Raw genomic sequence first — 21,861 nt, 5'->3', positions numbered from 1 at the left:
TTATTCTTTTGTAGCAATTGTGAATGGAACTGCCTGTCTGATTTGGCTCTCAGTTTGGCTTTTGTTGGTGTCTAGGAATGCTAGTGATTTTTGTATATTGATTTTGCATCCTGCAACTTTACTGAAGTTGTTTATCACCTGGAGGAACTTTTGTGCACAGACCATGTTTTTTTGTAAATATAGAATCATGTCATCTGCAAACAGGGAGAGTTTGACTTTCTCTCTTCCTATTTGGACCTACTTTATTTATTTCTCTTGCCTGATTCTACAGTCTAGAACTTCCAATACTATATTGAATAGAAGTGGTGAGAGAGGGCATCATCAGAAGTGCCAGTTTTCAAGTGCCGAGACCAGCTCAGTTGGGGACACTCTAACCCAGCGGCACTAGAGGAATTAAAGACACACACACAGAAATATAGAGGTGTGAAGTGGGAAATCAGGTGACTCACAGCCTTCAGAGCTGAGAGCCCCAAACAGAGATTTACCCACATATTTAGTAACAGCAAACCAGTCATTAGCATTGTTTCTATAGATATTAAATTAACTAAAGGTATTCCTTATGGGAAAAGAAGGAAGGGATGGGCCAAATTAAAGGAATAGGTTGGGCCAGTTAACTGCAGCAGGAACATGCCCTTAAAGACACAGATTGCTCATGCTTTTGTTTGTGGCTTAAGAATGTCTTTAAGCGGTTTTCCACCCTGGGCCGGCCAGGTGTTCCTTGCCCTCATTCCCGTAAATCCCCAACCTTCCAGTTTGGGTGTTAGGGCCATTATGAACATGTTACAGTGCTGCAGAGATTTTGCTTATGGCCAGTCAGTTTATGGCCAGATTTGGGGGGACTTGCTCCCAACATGTCTCCCTTCTTTGATTTGCAAAGAAATAAAAGCAAGGGCAGCTTTCTCACAGTGAGCTACTTCTCGCAGGAATCGGAATCCTCATCTGCAGACTGTACAAAGACAAACAACATAGATTAAAAGCACCATGATCCTTGAAATCACAGAGCTTCCAAGTGTTTTTATCCATTTTAATGGGTGACTAGCTTCTAATTTGTCTGCAGCTCCTTTAAGCACTCCAGTTCCTGACATTAAAGTCAGGTGTGCCTGGGATGCTTTAAATATTTGTTCTTTTAATTTTGCTGTATCCAAAAACAAGTTTGTAGAGTGTCCTTCTAGATGCTTTTTTATTCTTTCCCAAATTTTGATCTTATTAAGAGCATTTAATAGTTTCCACAAATCCTTATGTTTAGCTCCGAGAGTGGGCCATATCATTTGAGGTTGAGGTGCCACTATACCGCCATGGTTCCAGATAATAGGAACTTTTGTTGTACTTCTTATCATTTCTACTATCTGACTGTTTTGTTCAGATCATCTGAACATAGTACAGCCCTGGCACGCAGACTGAGAGGTGCAATTCAAGCTAAACATCCCCTTAGGGGACCAATTAATAATGATTCCATGGGAATCATTGTGCAGCACCTCTGCCTGTCCTGTAAAGCAATCTTCCTAAACAAGTATGTTCATTTTTTCTAACTGGGTTCAATCCTGTTTACAAAATAGGTTTTTAAGTGCGGTATGTTGGGCATCGCTGGATAATAGCTTTAGCTTCTTTCCAGGTAATGCTGTATCTGCGTTTGAGACCAGAGGCATTAATATGGTTTAAATTGTGAAGAGGTGTATGAGCCCTAATGTGAGTGATGTAAAAAGGGTACATTCTACTCCTAACTGCTGTTTGCAATTGGGTAAATGAAGTCATCAGTTGTTCATCTGTATGAAATCGTAACTGAGCATTTTCAATTAACTGTGTGGAATGAACCACGTATGAAGAATCAGAAATCACATTAATAGGCATATCAAAAGCAGTCAATACCTCAATTACAGGTACAAGCTCCGCTTTTTGAGTTGAAATATAGGACATCTGGAAAACTTTACTTTTTGAGCCAGAATAAGAAGCTTTACCATTACTAGACCCCTCTGTAAAAACATTCGCACCACCTTCAATTGGTTTAAATTTAGTTATTTTAGGGAGAATCCAATTAGTTAATTTCAAAAATCGAAACAACTTTGTTTTAGGAAAATGATTATTGAGAATATCCACAAAGTCAGCTAAATGGGTTTGCCAAGTAAGACTATTTATAAAAGCTTGCTATATTTGTGCCTTTGTGAGAGGGACAATATTTTTCCAGGATCATATCATGTAATTTAACAATCTGTGTTCTCCCAATCACTATCATAGTAGCGATATGATCTAAATAAGGAGTTAGAGTCTATGAATTAGTATGTGGAAGAAAAAGTCACTCTACTAAGTCCTGTTCTTGGACAATAACACCAGTAGGTGAATGCTGAGTTGAAAGATTAGCAAATCTAGAGTCTTCTCTGGATCTATTCTATTTATCTGAGCTTTATGGATTTGCTTCTCAATCAGTTGTAACTGTGTCTCCGCCTCCTTTGTTAATTCCCGAGGGCTAGTGAGACTAGGATTTCCTCTAAGGATAGAAAACAGATGACTCATGGCATAGGTAGGAATGCCTAGAGCAGGTCGTATCCAATTAATATCCCCTAGTAATTTTTGAAAATCATTTAATGTTTTTAATTTATCCCTATGTATGGTTACTTTCTGTGGCACATTGGTAGTGTCATTTACTAAGGTCCCCAAGTAGGAGTAAGGAGTAAGTAATCTGGAGCTATAATTAAACCAGCATGAGAAATTGAATTTTGCAAGTGACCATAACATTGGAATAATATTTCTCGAGTGGAAACAGCACGAAGTGTATTATAATAAGGTTACACTGTGAAAAATTTTTATGAGTAGATTCAATTGCTTGCCCCACATACGTCTGACAAATAGTCGGACTGTTTAACATGCCCTGTGGCAATGCCCTGTGGCAACACTATCCAATGATAATGCTTAGCAGGCTGCAGGTTGTTTACTGCAGGAATTGTAAATGCAAACCCTTCACAGTCTTGCTCAGCTAAAGGGATAGTAAAGAAACAGTCTTTTAAATCTATGACTATTAAAGGCCAATTTTTTGGAATTATAGCAGGAGAAGGCAATCCTGGCTTTAATGCTCCCATAGGTTGTATAACTGAATTGATGACTCTTAAGTCAGTTAACATTCTCCGTTTACCTGATTTTTTCTTAATTACGAAAACTGGAGAATTCCAAGGAGAAAATGTTGGAGCTATGTGCCCATTTTCTAATTGTTCAGCAACTAATTTCTCAAAGCCTCCAGTTTCTCTTTACTTAGCGGCCATTGTTCTATCCAAATTGGCTTACCTGTTAACCATTTTAAAGGTATAGGTTCTGGAGGCTTAATAATGGCCGCCATCAAAAATTATTTCTTAATCTTTGGTGGAAACTTTGTATTTCCACTTGTTCTGGAATTAGAACTTGTGCTCCCCATTGTTGTAATAAATCTCTTCCCCATAAATTTGTAGGTACTGAAGTTATAATTGATTGAATAGTCCCAGGTTGTCCGTTGGGTGCCTCACAATGCAAAATATAACTACTTTGATATACTTCAGCGGTTTTACCAACTCCAACTATATTCAATTGAGGAGGTTGAATTGGCCACGTAGATGGCCAGTGCTGTAGAGAAATGATTGAAATGTCCGCTCCTGTATCTACCAAACCTTTAAATTTCTTTCCTTGAATAGTTATTTCACAGGTAAGACGTTTATCAGTAATTTGATTTACCCAATAAGCTGCTTTGCCTTGTTTATTTGTGCTTCCAAATCCTCCTGTTCGTTTAATTTCACTTTTTCCCACTCTCACATATGGTACAATCAGGAGCTGTGCTATGCGCTCTCCTGGTTCTGCTTTCTAGGGAACAGAAGTAGATATAACAATTTGAATTTCCCCGTTGTAATCTGAATCAATGACTCCTGTATGTATCTGTATGCCTTTTAAACCTAAACTAGACCTTCCTAAAATTAATCCTATCATCCCTGCTGGCAAGGGTCCACAGACTCCTGTTGGGACCTTTTGCAGGGGTTCCCCAGGCAGAAGACTCACAGCTTTTGTGCAGCATAAATCTACTGTGGCACTAGCAGCTGTGGCGGGGGGCAGACATTGTACAGGGATGAGGGAATGGCCTGAGCTGGAAATGCCCTGGTTTAGAATGGGGCTCAGGACAGGCCCCTCATGGCATTTCCCAAAATTGGGTTCCCATCTTTATCAAACTTAGAGTGACACTGACTAGCCCAGTGTTTTCCTTTTTTACATTTTGGACATATTTCAGGCTCAACAGTTTTCTGTTTTCCCCTATCTGGTGACCTGACTCAATGATTTATTCTACATTCTTTCTTAGTATGACCATGCTTCCCACAGTTAAAACAAGCTCCAGGAAATGGAGTATTTCCTTTATCCAGTCTTAGTCCTGCCATTGCCTGTGCCAACAAGGTTGCTTTATGCAGATTACCTCTGATACCATCACAGACCTTGATATAATCAACTAAATGTGCTTTCCCTCTGATAGGTCACAGAGCAGCGTGACAATCAGGATTAGCATTGTCGAAAGCTAATAACTGCAACACTATATCCTGAGCAGCTGAATCTGCAATCATCTTTTTAAGAGACTCCTGTAACCAAGCTATAAAATCAACATATTGTTCTCCGTGTCCCCGTTTTTTAGCACTAAAGGAAGAGTATTGTTCTCTACCTGAAGTCATTTTTTCCCAAGCTCTAATGCACACTCCTCTAAGCTGTTATATGGTATCATCCTGCATGACCAGTGTGCATATAAACCAGCCCAGCTGCCAACCCCCAAAAGTTGGTCTGCAGTTACATTAATTTGAGTTTGGGCCTGGGCATTGCAAGCAGCCTAAATGGAAGCTTCATCTGCCCATCAAGTTTTAAATTGTAAGAACTGAGCAGGATTTAGACAAGCTCAAGTAAGAGCATCCCAGTCAGTAGGAATCATCTGACTGGAGATAGTAACTTTCTTTAACAGTCCCATTACAAAAGAAGAACCTGGTCCATACTGATTTATTGCTTGTTTTAATTCTTTGAGTAATTTAAAAGGAAAAGGCTCAAATGTAGCTATAATATGTCCCTCTTGATCTGGGGGGTGTATTCTAACAGGGAACTGCCAAGCCTCTAAATCACCCTCTCATCTAGCTTGCTGAATTCCTGCCTGAATAGAACTAAGAGCGGTCACTCAAGGTGCTGCTCGAACAGTCACTGGGGCAACTACTTTTTGCCTAGTGTCCTCTGAAAAAGAAAGATCTGGGGGGTCATTTTCTTCAAAATAATAAGGAAGGGGTGCAGAAGGGTAGTGGTGAACCTCTTTCTCCTTTGCCGCTTTAGCTTCAGCTGGCAAATAAACATGCTCTGTAACCTCTTCTGTTACTTCACTATAGTCTTGTTCCTCTTCATTATCAGTGTGAAAAAGTTCCAAGGTGAAATGAACCAGACCCCACACTTGTCCCACTGTTACCCTGATGCTTCTGAGCTCCCCTTCTTACTCACCATGGGGATTGCTTTAAGAGTACGTGGGTGTCCCCCAGCTAGTTTTCTGTTCCAACTGTCTCGCTGGGGACCCTTTGACTGGATTTGAACCCCCATGAATGGATGCCACTTGCTGAGACCAGATCGGTTGGGGAGACCTTAACCCAGCAGTGCTAGAGGAATTAAAGACACACACACAGAAATATAGAGGTGTGAAGTGGGAAATCAGGGGTCTTACAGCCTTCGGAGCTGAGAGTCCCGAACAGAAATTTATCCACATATTTAGTAACAGCAAACCAGTCATTAACATTGCTTCTATAGATGTTAAATTAACTAAAAGTATCCCTTATGGGAAACGAATGGATGGGCCGAATTAAAGGAATAGGTTGGGCTAGTTAACTGCAGCAGGAACATGCCCTTCAAGACACAGATCACTCATGCTTTTGTTTGTGACTTAAGAATTCCTTTAAGTGGTTTTCTGCTCTGGGCAGGTCAGGTGTTCCTTGCCCTTATTCCTGTAAACCCACAACCTTCCAGCGTGGGCATTAGGGCCATTTTGAACATGTTACAGTGCTGCAGAGATTTTGTTTATGGCCAATTTTGAGGCCAGTTTATGGCTGGATTTGGGGGGGCTTGCTCCCAACATCAAGGGGAGTGCTTCCAGCCTTTGCCCATTTAGTATAATGTTGGTTGTGAGTTTTTTACATATGGCTCTTATTATTTTGAGGTATATTCCTTCATACTTACTTTTTTTGAGAGTTTTTAACATGCAGCACTGTTCAACTTTATCAAAAGTCTTTTCTGCATCTATTGAGATAATTATGTGGTTTTTGTCTTTACTTCTGTTAATGTGATGAATCACATTTGTAGATTTGCCTATATGGAACCATCATTGCATCTTGACGATGAAGCCTACTTAATCATTTCAGGTTAACTTTTTGATATGCTGCTGGATTTGATTGGCAAGTATTTTGCTAAGATTTTTTGTATTGTGATTCATCAAAAATACTGACCTGAAGTTTTCTTTTTTTGTTGTGCCTCTGCCAGGTTTTTGTATCGAGATTATTCAGGGAGGAGACTCTCTGCTTCAATTTTTTGGAATAGTTTATGTAGGAATGGTACCAGCTGTTCTTTGTATATCTGGAGGAATTTGGCATGAGTGCATCATGTCCCAAGTTTGTTTTGGTTCATAGACTATTTATTACCGATACAATCTCAGAGCTCATTATGGGTCTGTTTAGGCAATCAATTTCTTTCTGGCTCACTCTTGGGAAGATGTATGTTTCCAAGAATTTATCCTTTTCTCTAGGTTTTCTAGCTTGCGTGCATAGTAGTGTTTTTAGTGGTTTCTGATGGTTGTTTTTTTTTTTTTTTTTTTTTTCCTGTGGGGTCAGTGGTAACATTCTTTTCAGCATTTCTAATTGTGTTTATTAGTATCTTCTCTCTTTTCTTCATTAGTCTAGGTAGCGGCCTATTTTATTAATTTTTTTGGAAAAAAAACCTCCCGGATTCATCAATCTTTTGAATGATTTTTCATGTCTGAATTTCCTTCAGTTCAGCTCTGATTTTTATTTCTTATCTTCTGCTAGCTTTATGATTGATTTGTTCTTGCTGCTTTAATTCTGTCAGTTGTAAAGTTAGGTTGTTAACTTGAGGTCTTTCTAAGTTTTTGACGTGGGCATTTAGTGCTATAATTTTTTGTGTTTTTTTTTTTTTTTTTTTTTTTGAGAGGGAGTTTTGCTCTTATTGCCCAGGCTGGAGTGCAATGGTGCAATCTTGGCTCACTGCAACCTCTGCCTCCCAGGTTCAAGTGATTCGCCTGCTTCAGCCTCCCAAGTAGCTGGAACTACAGGCACACACCACCACGCCTGGCTAATGTTTGTATTTTTACCTCCTGACCTCAAGTGATCTGCCCACCTCTGCCTCCCAAAATGCTGGGATAACAGGCATGAGCCATCATATCTAGCTTGACTTTTCCTCTTAACACTGCCTCAGCTGTATCTCAGAGATTCTGGAATGTTGTACCTTAGTTTTCATTAGTTTTACAGAACTTCCTGATGTCTGTCTTAATTTCATAATTTACCCAAAAGTCATTCAGGAGAATGTTGTTTAATTTCCATATAATCGCATGATCTTAGTCAATTTATGAAAATTGACTTCTATTTATATTGGTCTGTGACCAAAAGTGTGTTTGGTGTGATTTTGGTTATTTTGCATTTGTTGAGCATTGTTTTATGTCTAATTATGTGGTCAATGTTGGAGTATGTGCCATATGGCAATGAGAAGAATGTATATTCTGTTGTTTGGATGTGCAGAATTCTATAAAGGTCTAAAATCCATTTGGTCCAATGTTGAGATTAGGCTCAAAATATCTTTAATAATTTTCTTCTGCTTGGTGATCTTTTCAGTACTGTCAGTGGAGTGCTGAAGTCTCCCACTATTATTGTATTGGAGTTTATGTCTCTTTGTAGATCTCTAAGAACTTGATTAGTGAATCTGGGTGCTCCTGTATTGGGTGCATATATATCTAGGATAGGTAGGTGTTATTGTTTAATTGAACCCTTTTTCATTAGGTAATGTCCTTCTTTGTCTCTTTTAATCTCTGTTGGCTTGAAATCTCTTCTGTCTGAAATTAGAATTGCAACCCATGCCTTTTTGCTTTCCATTAATTGGTAGATTTTCCTCCATGCTTTTATTTTGAGCCCATGATTGTCATTATGTGTGAGATGGGTCTCTCAAAGACAATATACCATTGGGTCTTGCTTTTGTTATCCAGCTTGCCACTGTATGCCTTTTAAGTGAGGCATTTAGCCCATTTACATTCAAGGTTACTTTGATATGTGTGGATTTGATCCTGTCATTGTGATGTTAGCTGATTATAATGTTGGCTTGTTTGTGTAGTTGCTTTACAGTGACACTGGTCTGTGTGTTAGTATGTTTTTGTATTAGCTTGCAGCAGTCTTTCCTTTTGATATTCAGTGCTCCTTTCAAGATCTCTTTCAAGGCAGGTCTGGCGGTAAGAAATTTCCTCAACATTTGCTTATCTTAAAGGATCTTATTTTTTCTTCACTTAGGAAGTTTATTTTGGCTGGATATAAAATTATTGGTTGAAGTTTTTTTTTTCTCTAAGAATGTTGAATATAGGCCCCCAATCTCTTCTGGCTTGTAGGGTTTTAGCTAAGATGTGTGCCGTTAACCTGATGGTGTTCCTTTTGTAATTAACCTACCCTTTCTCTCCAGCTGCCTTTAACATTCTTTCTTTTTTGACCTTATGAAATGGACAATTATGTGTCTTGAGGATGATCTTCTTGTGTAGAATCTTGCAGGAGTGCTCTGTATTTCCTAAATTTGACTATTGGCCTCTCTAGCAAAGTTGGGGAACTTTTCACGGATGATATCCTGAAATACATTTCCCAAGTTGTGTGCTTTCTCCGCCTCCATTTCAGGGATGCCAATGATTTGTAGATTTGGCCTCTTCACATAATCTCATACTTTTCAGAGGTTTTGTCCATCCTTTTTATACTTTGTTCTTTATTTTTGTCTGTGTTATTTCAGAGAACCAGTTCTGAAATTATTTCCTTATCTTGGTTTATTCTGCTGTTAATACCTGTGACTGCATTGTGAAATTCTTGTATTGTGTAATTCAGCTCTGTCAGATCTGTTAGGTTTATTATTTGTTTTGTTTTTCTAACTGGCTATTTCGACCTTCAGTTCCAGTATTACTTTATTGTGATTCTTATTTTCCTTGGATTGGGTTTTGCCAATCAAAGATCTTGATGATCTTTCTTTCTATCCATATTCTGAATTCTGTTATGTAATTCCAGCCAGTTCAGCCTGGTTAAGAACTCTTGTTTGAGAACTGGTGCAGTTGTTTGGATGACATAAGACACTCTGGCCATTTGAGTTACCAGATTTTTTGTGTCGGTTTTTTCTCATCTATATGTGGGTATTCCATTAATTGCACTGTAGATTGAGTACAATCTCAATAGACTTCTTTCCTGGATGTTTTCACCAGGCCAAGGCATTGTGTAGGGTCTTTACTTGAAGCTTACTTCTCATCTCTGGTTTTAGATGGGTGTGTATTAGTGAAATATTTCTGGTGTTCGCTCTATGCTGTGTGATCCAGCAGGTGGCATTTAGGCTTATTGGTCAGTTGGTAGACTCTTGAATGGCTGTGTTGCTTCCTTATGTGGCCACACAGTTGCAGCTCTGTTCCCTTTCAATGCTCTGAAAGTGTGAGTTCATCTCCTGCTTGAGTGCTGGCTATAGATCTTGACTTGGCACTCCTGGGCTACCCACTGCAGCTCTGGGGAAATTTCATTGTTTATGTTTCTTCTCCAACTTGGAGGCAGCGGAGGAAGGGATCTAGTAGTCACTGTGGCCAAGGGTCACTTATTTGTCTCCTGAGGGCTCCACCCCAGAGAGATACAGATCAGCAACTGCTCAGTGCAATCATCCCAGGATGGAGAGTCCATGCTGTGGGCCCAAGCCAAGGGTTCCCTGTCTGATGTGTGTGGGATCCATGGGAGATGGACTGGCCTCTTTATGGGTCAGCTGCAGCTTCTTGGAGGCACTTAGGGTCTTTGCTCCTTTGTTAGTCTGACGATGGCAAGGACAGCTCCACTGCAGAGGCAGTGGCAGAGAGGCCTTCAGTTGCTCCTGGAGGCTCTGCACAGGGAGTTACCAAGTTGCTACTGTCTTGATAGTTCTGGTGGAGGATGGCTGGAATCCGAAGCCTGGAGTACCTGCCTGGTGAGGAGACATGGGAATGGGTACCCACATAATAGTGTGACCACTTGTCCATAGGGCTGCTGTGGTATGCTTGGGGCCCACTCTAGTCCCTAGTTGCCTTGGATTTTCCAACACCTAGAGGTATCAGCCATGATGTCTATAAAACAGCAAAGTTTCCAACCTACCCCTCCCTCTAGAAGCTTCATCTCAAGGAGTTACGGTCCTATTTCCAGCCAAAAGGCATCTGTAGAAGGTGTCTGGAGACTCCAGTTTGGAGGTCCCACTCAGTGAAGAGGAACTGTATCAAGGACATGCTTAAAAAATCAACCTGGCCATGTTTTGGTAGAGCAGTTGTGCTGTGGTAGGGGTCCACTTTAGCCCCTCGTTGTCTCAGACACTCCAAAGCCTGAAGGTTGAAATGGCCAAGTGGCCCAAACAGCAAAGATGGTGACCTGCCCCTCCCTTTAAGAGCTCTGTCCCAGGGAGTTTACAAATCTCTGTTGGCCAAAGGACATGAACAGGCGTGGTTGGAAGCCCAGTTTGGGAGGTCTCACCCAGTGAGTAGGAACGGGAACAGGGACCCACTTAAAGTAGTCTGGCCATGTTTTGGTAGGGCAGTTGTGCTGTGCTGGGAGATCCTTTCCACCCCAGTCGGCTCAGACTCTCCAATGCCCAAAGGCTGAAACAGCTAAGTTGATCAAGCAGCAAAGATGGTAGCCCACCCCTTCTTTGGGAGCACTGTCCCAGGAAGAATTCAACTCTCTGTTGGCTGGAGAACACCAGTGGTGGTGGCTGGAGCTCCTGGTTGGGAGGTCCCACCCAGTGAAGAGAAGTGGGATAAGCAACCTGCTTAAGGAAGTAGTCTGTCTGAAGGCTCTACTTTCACAGCACCTCATAAGATAAGACCCACTGGCTTGCTTAAAGAAGTAGTCTGGCTATGTTTTGGTAGAGCATCTGTGCTGTGCTGAGGGATCCCTTCCACCCCTGGTCAGCTCAGACTCTCCAAAGCCTGAGGCTGGATCAGCTAAGTTGCCAAAACAGCAAAGATAGTGGCCCACCCCTCCCTCTATGAGCACTGACCAAGGGGGAGATTCAAATCTCTGTCAGCTGCAGAACATGGTGGGGGTGGCTAGAGGCCCCAGTTGGGAGGTCCTGCCCAGTGAGGAAGAATGGAATCAGGCACCTGCTTAAAGAAGTCTGGACATGCTTTGGTAGAGCAACTGTGCTGTGCTGAGGGATCCTTTATGCTCCCTGGTTGGCTTGGACTCTCCATAGCCTGAAGGGTGGAATGGCTAAGGTGCCCAAACAGCAAAGATGGTGGCCCACCCTTCCCCCCTAGGAAGCTCCTTCTTAGGGAGGTACAATGCCACTACCAGTGGCTGGCTGGAATTCCATGCCAGTGGGTCTTACCTTATGAAGTGCCGTGGAAGTAGAGCCTTCAAGCTGTCACTGCTCAGCCCTCTGGATTCAGCCTCTTTCCTAGGGGTATGTATGGGGGTCTACCCTCCTATTTTGCTGGAGCTGCAGCTACTTTTGCCAGAAATCCCTAGTATCTAAGGTTCCAGGGTTTCCACGCATGCCTGAGCAGCTGCTCTGCCAAGACTCCACATGGTTCTGTGTGTCAGACTGAAGGCCTTAGTGGAGTGAGTTCACAAGGCTATCTCCTGACCCAAGGGTTGCAAAGATCCATGGGATAAGCATAGTGTTTCACTGTGGCACATTCACTCACTGCTTACCCAGGCAGGGAAGTTCTCCTGGCTCTGCGTTGCTCCTGGGTGCATCACTGTCCTGTCTTGCTTTTCTTCATTCTTTGTGGGTCAAGTTGTTTCACTGATTAGCTCCATTGTGAGTACCTAAAGGTTTCAGTTGAAGGTGTTGTATTTACTCACCCCTTTCATTCCTCTCCTTGAGAGCCATGCACGCTAGCTGCTTCTAGTCGGCCATCTTGGTCACTCTCTCCATATACAAATGTTAACTCAAAATGGATCCCAGACAAAAATTTAAAACCTAAAAGTATAAAACTCCTAAAACAAAATATAGGAGAAACTTTGTGACCTTAGGTTAAGCAAAGATTTAATAGGTAAGATACCAAAATCCCAATCCACAAAAGAAAATATCAACAAATTGGGACTTCATCAAAATAAAATGTTCTGTTCTTTGAATGATAATGTTAAGAGAATGAAAAGACAAGCAGCAGAAGAGGAAAAAATATTTGCAAGTCATATATATGATAATGGACTTGCATTCATGATAAAGAACTCTCGAAATTGAATAATTAAAAAATAGTCCCAAAAATCTTTTTGACACAACAACCTCATTAACCTTATATTGATTTTTTATTATTTTTGTGATAGAAACCAAAGACAACTCTGTAATTGTGTCAACTCCTGTTAAGGGCAAAGAGAGGAAAATCAGCCATGGGAGATTAAAGAATCAGTTGCTGAGCTTCTATTTGTCTTAGATAACTAGACGGGACATTTTAGCTACACAGGGTGATGAAAAGTGAAAAACAGTTAATAGCTAATAATTTATTCCACCCCACACATTTTAAGTGAAATGCTAAAGTTTTGGCCAGGCACGGTGGCTCATGCTTATAATTCCAGCTACTCGTGAGGCTGAGGCAGGGGAATCGCTTAAACCTGGGAGGCGGAGGTTGCAGTGAGCCGAGATTGTGCCACTGCACTCTAGCCTGGGTGACAGAGCAAGACCCTGTCTCAAAGAGAAAAAAAAAAAGTTAAAGTGGCTTTGAACTGTCGTTGAGGGCTTGTCAAATGAAGAAAAATGCAATGTATACTCACTATATTGCTTTTTATTTTTATTGTGTTATAATATGTTGTGGCCTGTAATGTTTCTGACTTAAATCTTAGGTTAGGTGGAGAAATTTTATATCAATGACTGTGTACAAGTTATATCATTCCTTTTTTTTTTTTTTTTTTTTTTTTTTTACAGAGTCTTGCTCTGTCGCTGAGGCTGGAGTGCAATGGCATAATCTTGGCTCACGGCAACCTCTCCCTCCCAGGTTCAAGTGATTCTCCTGCCTCAGCCTCCCAAGTAGCTGGGACTATAGGCACATGCCACCACACCTGGCTAATGTTTGTATTTTTAGTGGAGATGGGGTTTCACCATGTTGGCCAGGCTGGTCTCAAACTCCTGACCTCAGGAGACCTGGCCACCTCGGCCTCCCAAAGTACTGGGATTACAGGCGTGAGCCACTGCACCCAGCCATCATTCATCTTTAATGAATGCATGCACTTATCCAGAAAGTACTGAGTACCTAATATATACTGGGCAGTAAGAGACAAAAATGATCAAGGCCAATCTTCACATCAAAGAGCTATCAGACTGGTTAAGAGGATGAACATTTAAAAAGATAGTGACAATGCAGTATAATACATGCTGTATTAGAGACACACAAAAGATTCTGCGTAGCCTAACAGAGAGAAGTTTAATTCTCCCTGGGGATGACTTAATTGGGCAGCCCTGAAATTTAGAATTTACCCTTTAGGTGATGGATGGCTATTGAAAGCTTTAAGTATAGATTATGATAGGAATTAATTTATGCTTTAGGGAGATAATTCTACATGGCAGTGTTGAAGGTGGATTTGAGAGTGGCAAGATTAGCAGCACAGATACTTATTAAAAATATATTATTGTAGTCTGGTGATAAATGATTACATCCTATATTAAGACAGCCACACTGAAGATGAAGTGCAGATGAATGTAAAAGGTATATTCCACAGGATTTTACCACAGAACAGATGTGGGGATCATGACTACACTTTTTCCCAACAGAGAACTTACACAAGATTACATGATCCTTATTCCCAACTCAATCAAAAAGGTTGATGTTAATGGCATCTGGTCTTGCAAAATAATTTTCAAGTCTCATCACAATGGAAAAAGAAAACTCTGGAAGCTTACTATATAACATTTTGTAATAATATGCTTCCTAAATAAATAACTAGCCCTGGTCTTCTTTTCGAATTTTCTTACAAAATGCTATTTTAATTGAAGACTTTAAAGTTTGATATTTCATAATCAGTAGAGTAAACAGATAACCGACAGAATGGAAGAAAATATCTGCACACTAAGTATCCAACAAAGGACTAGTATCCAGAATCTACAAGTTACTCAAATCACCAAGAAAACAATAATAATCACATTAGAAAGTGGGCAAAGGACATGAATAGACATTTCTCAAAAGAAGATATACAAGGCAGGGCACGGTGGCTCATGCCTGTAATCCCAAGAGGCTGAGGCAGGAGAACTGGTGGAACCCGGGAGGTGGAGGTTGCAGTGAGCGGAGATCGCTCCACTGCACTCCTGCCTGGGGACAGTGTGAGACTCTGTCTCAAAACAAAACCAAAAAACAAACAAAAAAAAAGATATACAAATGGCCAATAAACATATAAAAAGAGGTTCAACATCACTAATCATCAGGGATATGCAAATTAAAACCACAGTGAGATATCACCCTACCCGAGCCAGAATGGCCATTATTTAACAAGTCAAAAACAATAGTTTTTGGCATGGATGTGGAGAGAAGGGAACCCTTAAGCACTGCTAGTAGAAATGTAAATTAGTACAACCTCTATGGAAACCATTATGGAGATTCCTTAAAGAACTGAAAGTAGATCTATTCAATCCAACAATCACACTACTGGGTATCTACTCAAAGGAAAATAAGTCACATCAAAAAGATACCTGCACTTGCATATTTATTCCACCATAATTTGCAATTACAAAGATGTGGAATAATCCTAAGTGCCCATCAATTAATCAGTGGATAAGGAAAATGTGGCCTATATACAGCATGGAATACTATCAGCCATTAAAAGGAATGAAATAATGCAACTTGCAGCAACTTGGATAGAGCTGTAGACCACTATTCTAAGTGCCGTAACACAGGATTGGAAAACCAAAAACGATATGTTCTCACTCATAAGTGGGAGCTAAGATATGAATATGCAAAGATATACAGAGTGATATAATAAACTTTCAAGGTTCAAAAGTGGGAATATGAGAGAGGGCCCAGTGATAAAAAAAAAACTACACATCAGGTACAACGTATATTACTCAGGTGATGGATGCACTAAAATCTCAGAATTCACTACTATATAATTCTTCCACGCAACAAAATACCACTTGTACACCAAAGCTATTGAAATAAAAAATATAAACTAAAGCCACTAAAAATATAATATGAAATACTAGCACACATGAAGTTGCAGAGACTGTTTTTAATTGATCTCTACCCCTTGTTATTCTCATTGGTCTCCCAGGAAGAATAAACTGTCGCACAAGAAAAATAAATAAAAATAAAATTTGATATTTCACTACAGTAACAGCAATAACTCATTTGTTCAGAAGCACACAAACCCTGTTCTTCTGCAGTAATATATAACACAACAGACTGGGGAAAGTTCCTTTCAATTAGTTTGACATTTTAACCTACTATTAGAAGATCCACTCTTCTATATCTACATTCTCATCTTTGTAAAGTACTGTCAAATAATTATCTTGCCTTCACAAGTTAGTTGAATAGGTATGTTAGTTAACTAATTTTGTAGCAAGAAATTTTCATAACTGAAGGATATCCAGTATCTTATAAATGAAACTATGACCTAGTTTATATAATATAATTTCTTACCAAAATTTAAGAACTCCTCATTGAATTATTACTTAATTCATGGAAAGGAACTGATACGGCTGACAGGCCAACCTATTTTGAAGGTACTTATTTGGCTTTACATTCCCACATATAAGTAAGTGAAGGTTTCATGTGAATCAGTATTAGTACTGGAAAGCCTCAAGAATGAGACATTCTGTTCTGCAGTTATGCTTGTTATTGGAACCATTATTTAAAAAAAAAAAAAAGATCATTTTTATAAACAACAACTGAAGTGTTTATATATGCCACATGGACTACTGGTTTCCTTTCTTCCCTCCCTCCCTTTCTTCTTATTGTCAGGAGTTCCTCAACAACTGAAGTGGTTTTAGCTCCAAATTGAATTTTTTGAAGGCCTTAAATCTTCATAAAAAAATAAATTTACCAAAAGATTATCAAAAGTTACTTTAAAAAGTATTATATTGATAGTAAATCTACTAAAGTTATTTATAAAAGAGAATGTCTCTGGAAATACACAAGTGGTGAGAGAAGGGAGGGGAGGAGAAGGCCTCTGAGGTAAACCGTGAAGGAAAGGTGACTGTAGGTAATGGGCAGAGAGGCATTCACTGAACTGCTCCTATTTCTTGAGGTCACTCTGGGCGAAGGGCAGTGCCTGGGGTCCTACTTGCCCGCCCAGGCACAGGCACGGAGTGAGACCGTCCTGCCCCGCCCCTCCCCCCAACCTTTCACCTTCCTTTCCAGCCCCACCCCGCTCCCGTGGCCCCAGACCTTGGCAACGCTGCGCAGCGCGTCAGTCAGCGTCAGAGGGTGTGGGGTGGCTAGAGGCCCCCGTGGCCTCTGATCTCACAGAGCCGATCCGCTCGGGTGTCCAGCGCCCCGATGTGGGCAGTAGGGGCTAGCCGCTGGGGCAGGCTGCCCCCAGCAAGAGGAGCGGCGGCTCCAAACCACAGAATCTCCAACACTGGAAAGCGTGGCCTCGGTCACCCTAAGCCACAGGTATCCTGCCGATCATCGCTTGTGGTGGAGCGCCCGGCGCCAATCGTGGTCAGTCCCCCTCTACGCCACCGTCCGATTCCCTCGGCGCCCCCGCCGACCCCGGAGCCGGCCCTCAGCCCCTTCGTCAGCCGAGGCATACCCTTGCTGCCCATCCCAGCCAGGGATCACCACCGCTGCCCTCTACCAAGCGTCGGGCCGGGTACCGAGGACTGCCCGCCAAGTTTTGCGGACTATGGCCCTAAAGCTCATCCACAAGGAGTTCCTCCACCTGGCCGGCGACTCCTAGCCCCACTGTTCAGCAGGGCCAGTGTGGGACGATATGCTCCACTGGCAGGCCACCGAAACGAGACCCAAAGACCCCTCCTACCTGGGAGGGGTCTTCTTCCTAAGAATCCAGTTTCCCTCCGACTGCCTATTCAAACCACCCAAGATCAAATTTACCAACGGAATTTACCATCAACATCAACGGAAATACAGGATAGGAGGAAGTATGGCAGAATAACTAGAGACTGGACTCAGTAGTGTACCATGTAATTTCAAAATATAATTCCATCGCCTTAATAATAAAGATGCAGAAAGTGACAGTTCACTTAATTGGCTGTTTTGTTTACTTTCTATGAAGGGGAGTCTCATTCTTCTACGCTTTTCTTAGCACGCAATGAGTGGAGGGCATAGAAGTGGTGGGGTTCTGGGGGTTGGGGACAGGGGCGTGCACGGTTGGTGGAGGGTGTGGCCGAGTGGGAAGTCAGGGTGTGTGGAGAGTGTAAGACAAACAGGTCGGTTTTCATTTAGTTTTGACAAAAAGATTTATTTGTTGATTTAGGATTGTAAAACAATGCAAGAACAACGGGGTGGGGGGTGGCTTTAAGATTGAGAACAGTTCCACTGACTAGTGGGAATTTTATTTATTTATTTATTTATTTATTTATTTATTTATTTAAGACAGGAGTCTCGCCCTGTCGCCCAGGCTGGAGTGCAAGGGCATGATCTCGGCTCACTGCAACCTCCACCTCCCGAGATCAAATGATTCTCCTGCTTCAGCCTCCGGAGTAGCTGGAATTACATGCGTGAGTCACCATGCCCAGCTAATTTTTGTGTTTTTAGTAGAGACGGGGTTTCACCATGTTGGCCAGGCTGCTCTTGGAACTCCTGACCTCGTGATCTGCCCACCTCAGTCTTCCAAAGTGCTAGGATTACAGGCGTGAGCCACCGCCTCCCGCCGGGAAAATTTTTAGTGCGCAGTCTGTTTTGAACTGACATCAGTTGGGAAAAGCAAGATGAAGGTTAATAAAGCTCGTATTCATTTTATTCTGAAGAACTATTCATCCATCCTCTACTTTGAGATTCAGATTTAACTGGCCCAAAATGAAATCAATTAGTTGTTACAATAAAAAATGTGTTTTGTTCCCAGTTTCCGACAGCTCCCACACCTTCATCTCCGACCTTTTTGCCCACTCTGCCTCTCTCCCACGCCCAGGGTTGGGTTGTTTGTGACTTCTCAGGCCATACCTACTAGCTCTTACTTCTCATGTTTTCTCGAGAACCATGTAAGGTCTGAGATTCTACCCAGCCTGCAGCTACAAGTTAGCTTGTCACAGTTTGGTGGAGGCTGGCGAAATGACAGAGAGTCCTGGGTTAGAGGCAGGAGTCATACACAGCACAGCAGGCAGTGTGAGCTTCACTGACATCAGTTTCCCTTGCTCCCTCAAGTCCCAAGGAGGAGAGGTGGATCAGACCAGGTGAGTGCTGCACACATAGTGGGTTTGGGTCACAGCTAAGAGAACTTAAATTTAGGAACCCCCAGTCTTTGAAAGGGGACTACTAGCAAGCCTGCCCACCCTTTGCCTAGAGAGAGATGTTCTTATTAAGCTGATCAGGAAACAGGCAATTCTACCCTCTCCCCTGGAGGGGTTTCTAACTTCCAAGACTGTTATATACAAGCATATGTCAATAAAAATATTTGAAAAAGAAAAAAAAATACTTTCAATATGAAACTGAGTTTTCAATAATCCCCTTTTATTCACTTAAACACAATTTTTGCGTTTCTTTTTAGTTTTTGTTTACATTCTTACAAGGAAAATCAACTATTAAATAAAAATTAGTATATCTGTAAGAAAATTTATATTTTTCTAAATATAAAAAAAAAATTTGAAATGATAGTCCAGGACAAATGTTGTCACAAGGTGACTAGAATTATCATGAAGAATTGCACCCTGGCAGTTTTAACTGGACTATCTGGTTGTACAGGTAAAAATTAATTTTATGAAAATACTTGTGTGTAAGGAAAAGCCCAATTCCTCCATTAGAACTTGTATATTCAGGCATGGCCAATAAGTGTAATAAGCAGATTACTACCATCATCACATTTAATACATTTTGTAATTTAATCAATTACTTCATCTAATCTTAGTAGGCTAAAAAAGTTTTAATTTTCTGAAAGTAAGTTTATTCCTTAACACTTCAAATAAAAGAGAACAAGAACTACTCAGCAGGAAAAATATGTGCTTAATGTCTTACTGCTTTCATGCATGTTTAAAATAATTTATTTGGATGCTGACAATGTTATTGACATTACATTTCAATACATGCCAAATTTTCTCTTACCTGGAGCACAGAAGAAAAAGAGATGTAGAGAAACTTCTTTGGGCTTGGCGCAGTTGCTCATGCCTCTAATCCCAGCACATTGGGAGGTCAAGGAGGGCAGATTGCTTGAGCTCAGGAGTTCACGACCAGTTTTGGCAACATGGCGAAACCCCATCTCTACAAAAAACCAATTAAAAAAAAAAAAAAAGCCAGACATAATGGCGCGCACCTGTAGTCTCAGCTACTTGGGAGACTGAGGTGGGACGATCCCTCGAGCGGGGGGGGGGGGGGGGGGGGGGGGCAGGGGAGGGTGGGGGTTGAGGCTGCAGTGAGCTGTGATTGAGTTACTGCAATTCAGCCTGGGTGTCAGAGTAAGATCCTGTTTCAAAAAAAAAAAAAGTCTTTGCATTTTTTTTTAATTTATTTATTTATTTATTTATTATTATTATACTTTAAGTTGTAGGGTACATGTGCATAACGTGCAGGTTTGTTACATATGTATACTTGTGCCATGTTGGTGTGCTGCACCCGTCAACTCATCATTTACATCAGGTATAACTCCCAATGCAATCCCTCCCCCCCCCCCCATGATAGGCCCCTGTGTGTGATGTTCCCCTTCCTGAGTCCAAGTGAACTCATAAGTCTTTGCATTTAAATTTGTTAATTTGTAAATTACACTAAATCTCGCTTGAGAAAATTTTGTTTCTAAATGAGACTTTATAAACTCTTTTTTGACGTGTAAAAGTTAACTTTAGTTTATTACCTGTGATCTACTCTTTTTAAAGGGCAGATGGAGGGATGAAGGCAATACTGTCTAATAAAACTTTCTGCAATGACGGAAACATCCTATATCTACACAATCCAAATACAGTAGCCTCTAGCCATGCATGGCTATTGAACATCTGAAACAGAGAGAGAGAGGGAGAATTTTGTTTTTACCTAGTTTTTAGTAAAAGCTTTATTGCAAGGTTTGCAAACTACTTTTTTTTTTTTTTTTTTTTTTTTTTTTTTTTGAGACGGAGTCTCCTTCTATCGCCCAGGCTGGAGTGCAGTGGCACGATCTCAGCTCACTGCAAACTCTGCCTCCTGGGTTCACACCATTCTCCTGATTCTCCTGCCTCAGCCTCCCGAGTAGCTGGGACTACAGGCGCCTGCCACCACGCCCGGCTAATTTTTGTGTTTTTAGTAGAGACGGGGTTTCACCTTGTTAGCCAGGATGGTCTCAATCTCCTGACCTCCTGATCTGCCCGCCTCGGCCTCCCAAAGTACTAGGAGGACAGGCGTGAGCCACCGCACCCGGCCTGCAAACCACTTTTTAACCTTTGTATTTTAGATTTTACATGCCACCAAGAGATCTTTACAAAATGTTTACATTATGATATGTAACTATAAAAAAAGAATAAAGTTTATCTCCATGTCACTAGAGATCATTGATTTAGTAGAGAGTTATGCTATGAATATGTTTAATATTTGTAGACTGTTGAAACATTACCACTTAAGAAATTTCTAACCAAGAAATTCAAAATGTGAGTCTGTTCCCAAGAAGCTAATAGAAATTTTTATTGTAGAGATTATGTATGTAGGTCATCCATAATGATAGCCAGAATTTTCAGAATATTAATACAATGATCTCACGCTATTATGATCTTTTCCTATTATGGTCCAATTCACAGTTACTAATTATATTGCCTTTATTATTTTTCTTCAAATACCATATTTTCACCATCAAAATCAAACCCACATAATAGTAAATATTTGGGGATAAACAATAAAATCTAAGCAGGACATTATGAGACAGTCAAAACGCCATAGTAGGATGGCAATTCTATTTCTGATTAGAATATTTAACGTTCTTTTTTATTCAAAATGGTTACTCCCATCTTGCTCTGTTAGTCTCTACCCACCAGTTCCTCGATTTCAGTGAAATCAATTATGAAATGTTAAAATTTGTATTTGGATTAGGGGAGGGAAAGATGATTGTATTCTATTGTCAGTATTTTCAGAAGCAGAATGACTGAGCCAATTTGGGGAAAAGGTTCTATCCTAGGTATCAAAAAACGTAGTTTTTGCCGCATAGAAACTGCTAACAGATACTCTACACGTAAAATTGAGTACTTTCAACGTATTAAATGTTTGGCATGCTTTTTAATATCACGTTTTATGTGTATTAGGGGTAAGAAATTATGACTGTGTCTTGCCTCTATAGATACCATCAGGGCAAGTGAATTCAGTTTGAAAGTTAGACCCTGAACAAGGATAATCCAGCTTATATTATTAGCATATATAAAAATATTTAGCTAAAAATATTTAGCTTTCTCATGTTAGGTATATGAAAAGCATAGCAAATATCCAACCATCCATGGTATAGCTTTCTTTCATCTCATGATTAGAAAAGAGTTTCTTATATAATTTATACTGGCCTCAAATCATGATCTTCACTTGTTTTGCGTTTATACTGTGAACAAAAAGAGTCAAGC

General features: G+C 40.8%; 1 protein-coding gene across 1 annotated transcript; it reads left to right on the top strand.

Annotated features, from left to right (window-relative positions):
- Nucleotides 1-16,608: 16,608 nt before the first annotated feature.
- Nucleotides 16,609-17,390, top strand: LOC105483647 (uncharacterized). Its single transcript, XM_011744610.3, has one exon. The coding sequence runs from the start codon at nucleotides 16,685-16,687 to the stop codon at nucleotides 17,321-17,323; it is 639 nt and encodes a 212-aa protein (XP_011742912.1). The 5' UTR covers nucleotides 16,609-16,684; the 3' UTR covers nucleotides 17,324-17,390.
- Nucleotides 17,391-21,861: the final 4,471 nt, after the last annotated feature.

This window comes from Macaca nemestrina, chromosome X (genome assembly GCF_043159975.1).
Source record: "Macaca nemestrina isolate mMacNem1 chromosome X, mMacNem.hap1, whole genome shotgun sequence".
Classification (NCBI taxonomy): domain Eukaryota; kingdom Metazoa; phylum Chordata; class Mammalia; order Primates; family Cercopithecidae; genus Macaca; species Macaca nemestrina.
The sequence above is the reverse complement of the archived record's forward strand: the minus strand, read 5'-3'. Positions and strand labels throughout refer to the sequence as shown.

What these genes read in the sequence shown, in the direction of transcription:
- LOC105483647 (XM_011744610.3), top strand. Translation starts at nt 16,685, where the DNA reads ATGTGGGCAGTAGGGGCTAGCCGCTGGGGCAGGCTGCCCCCAGCAAGA.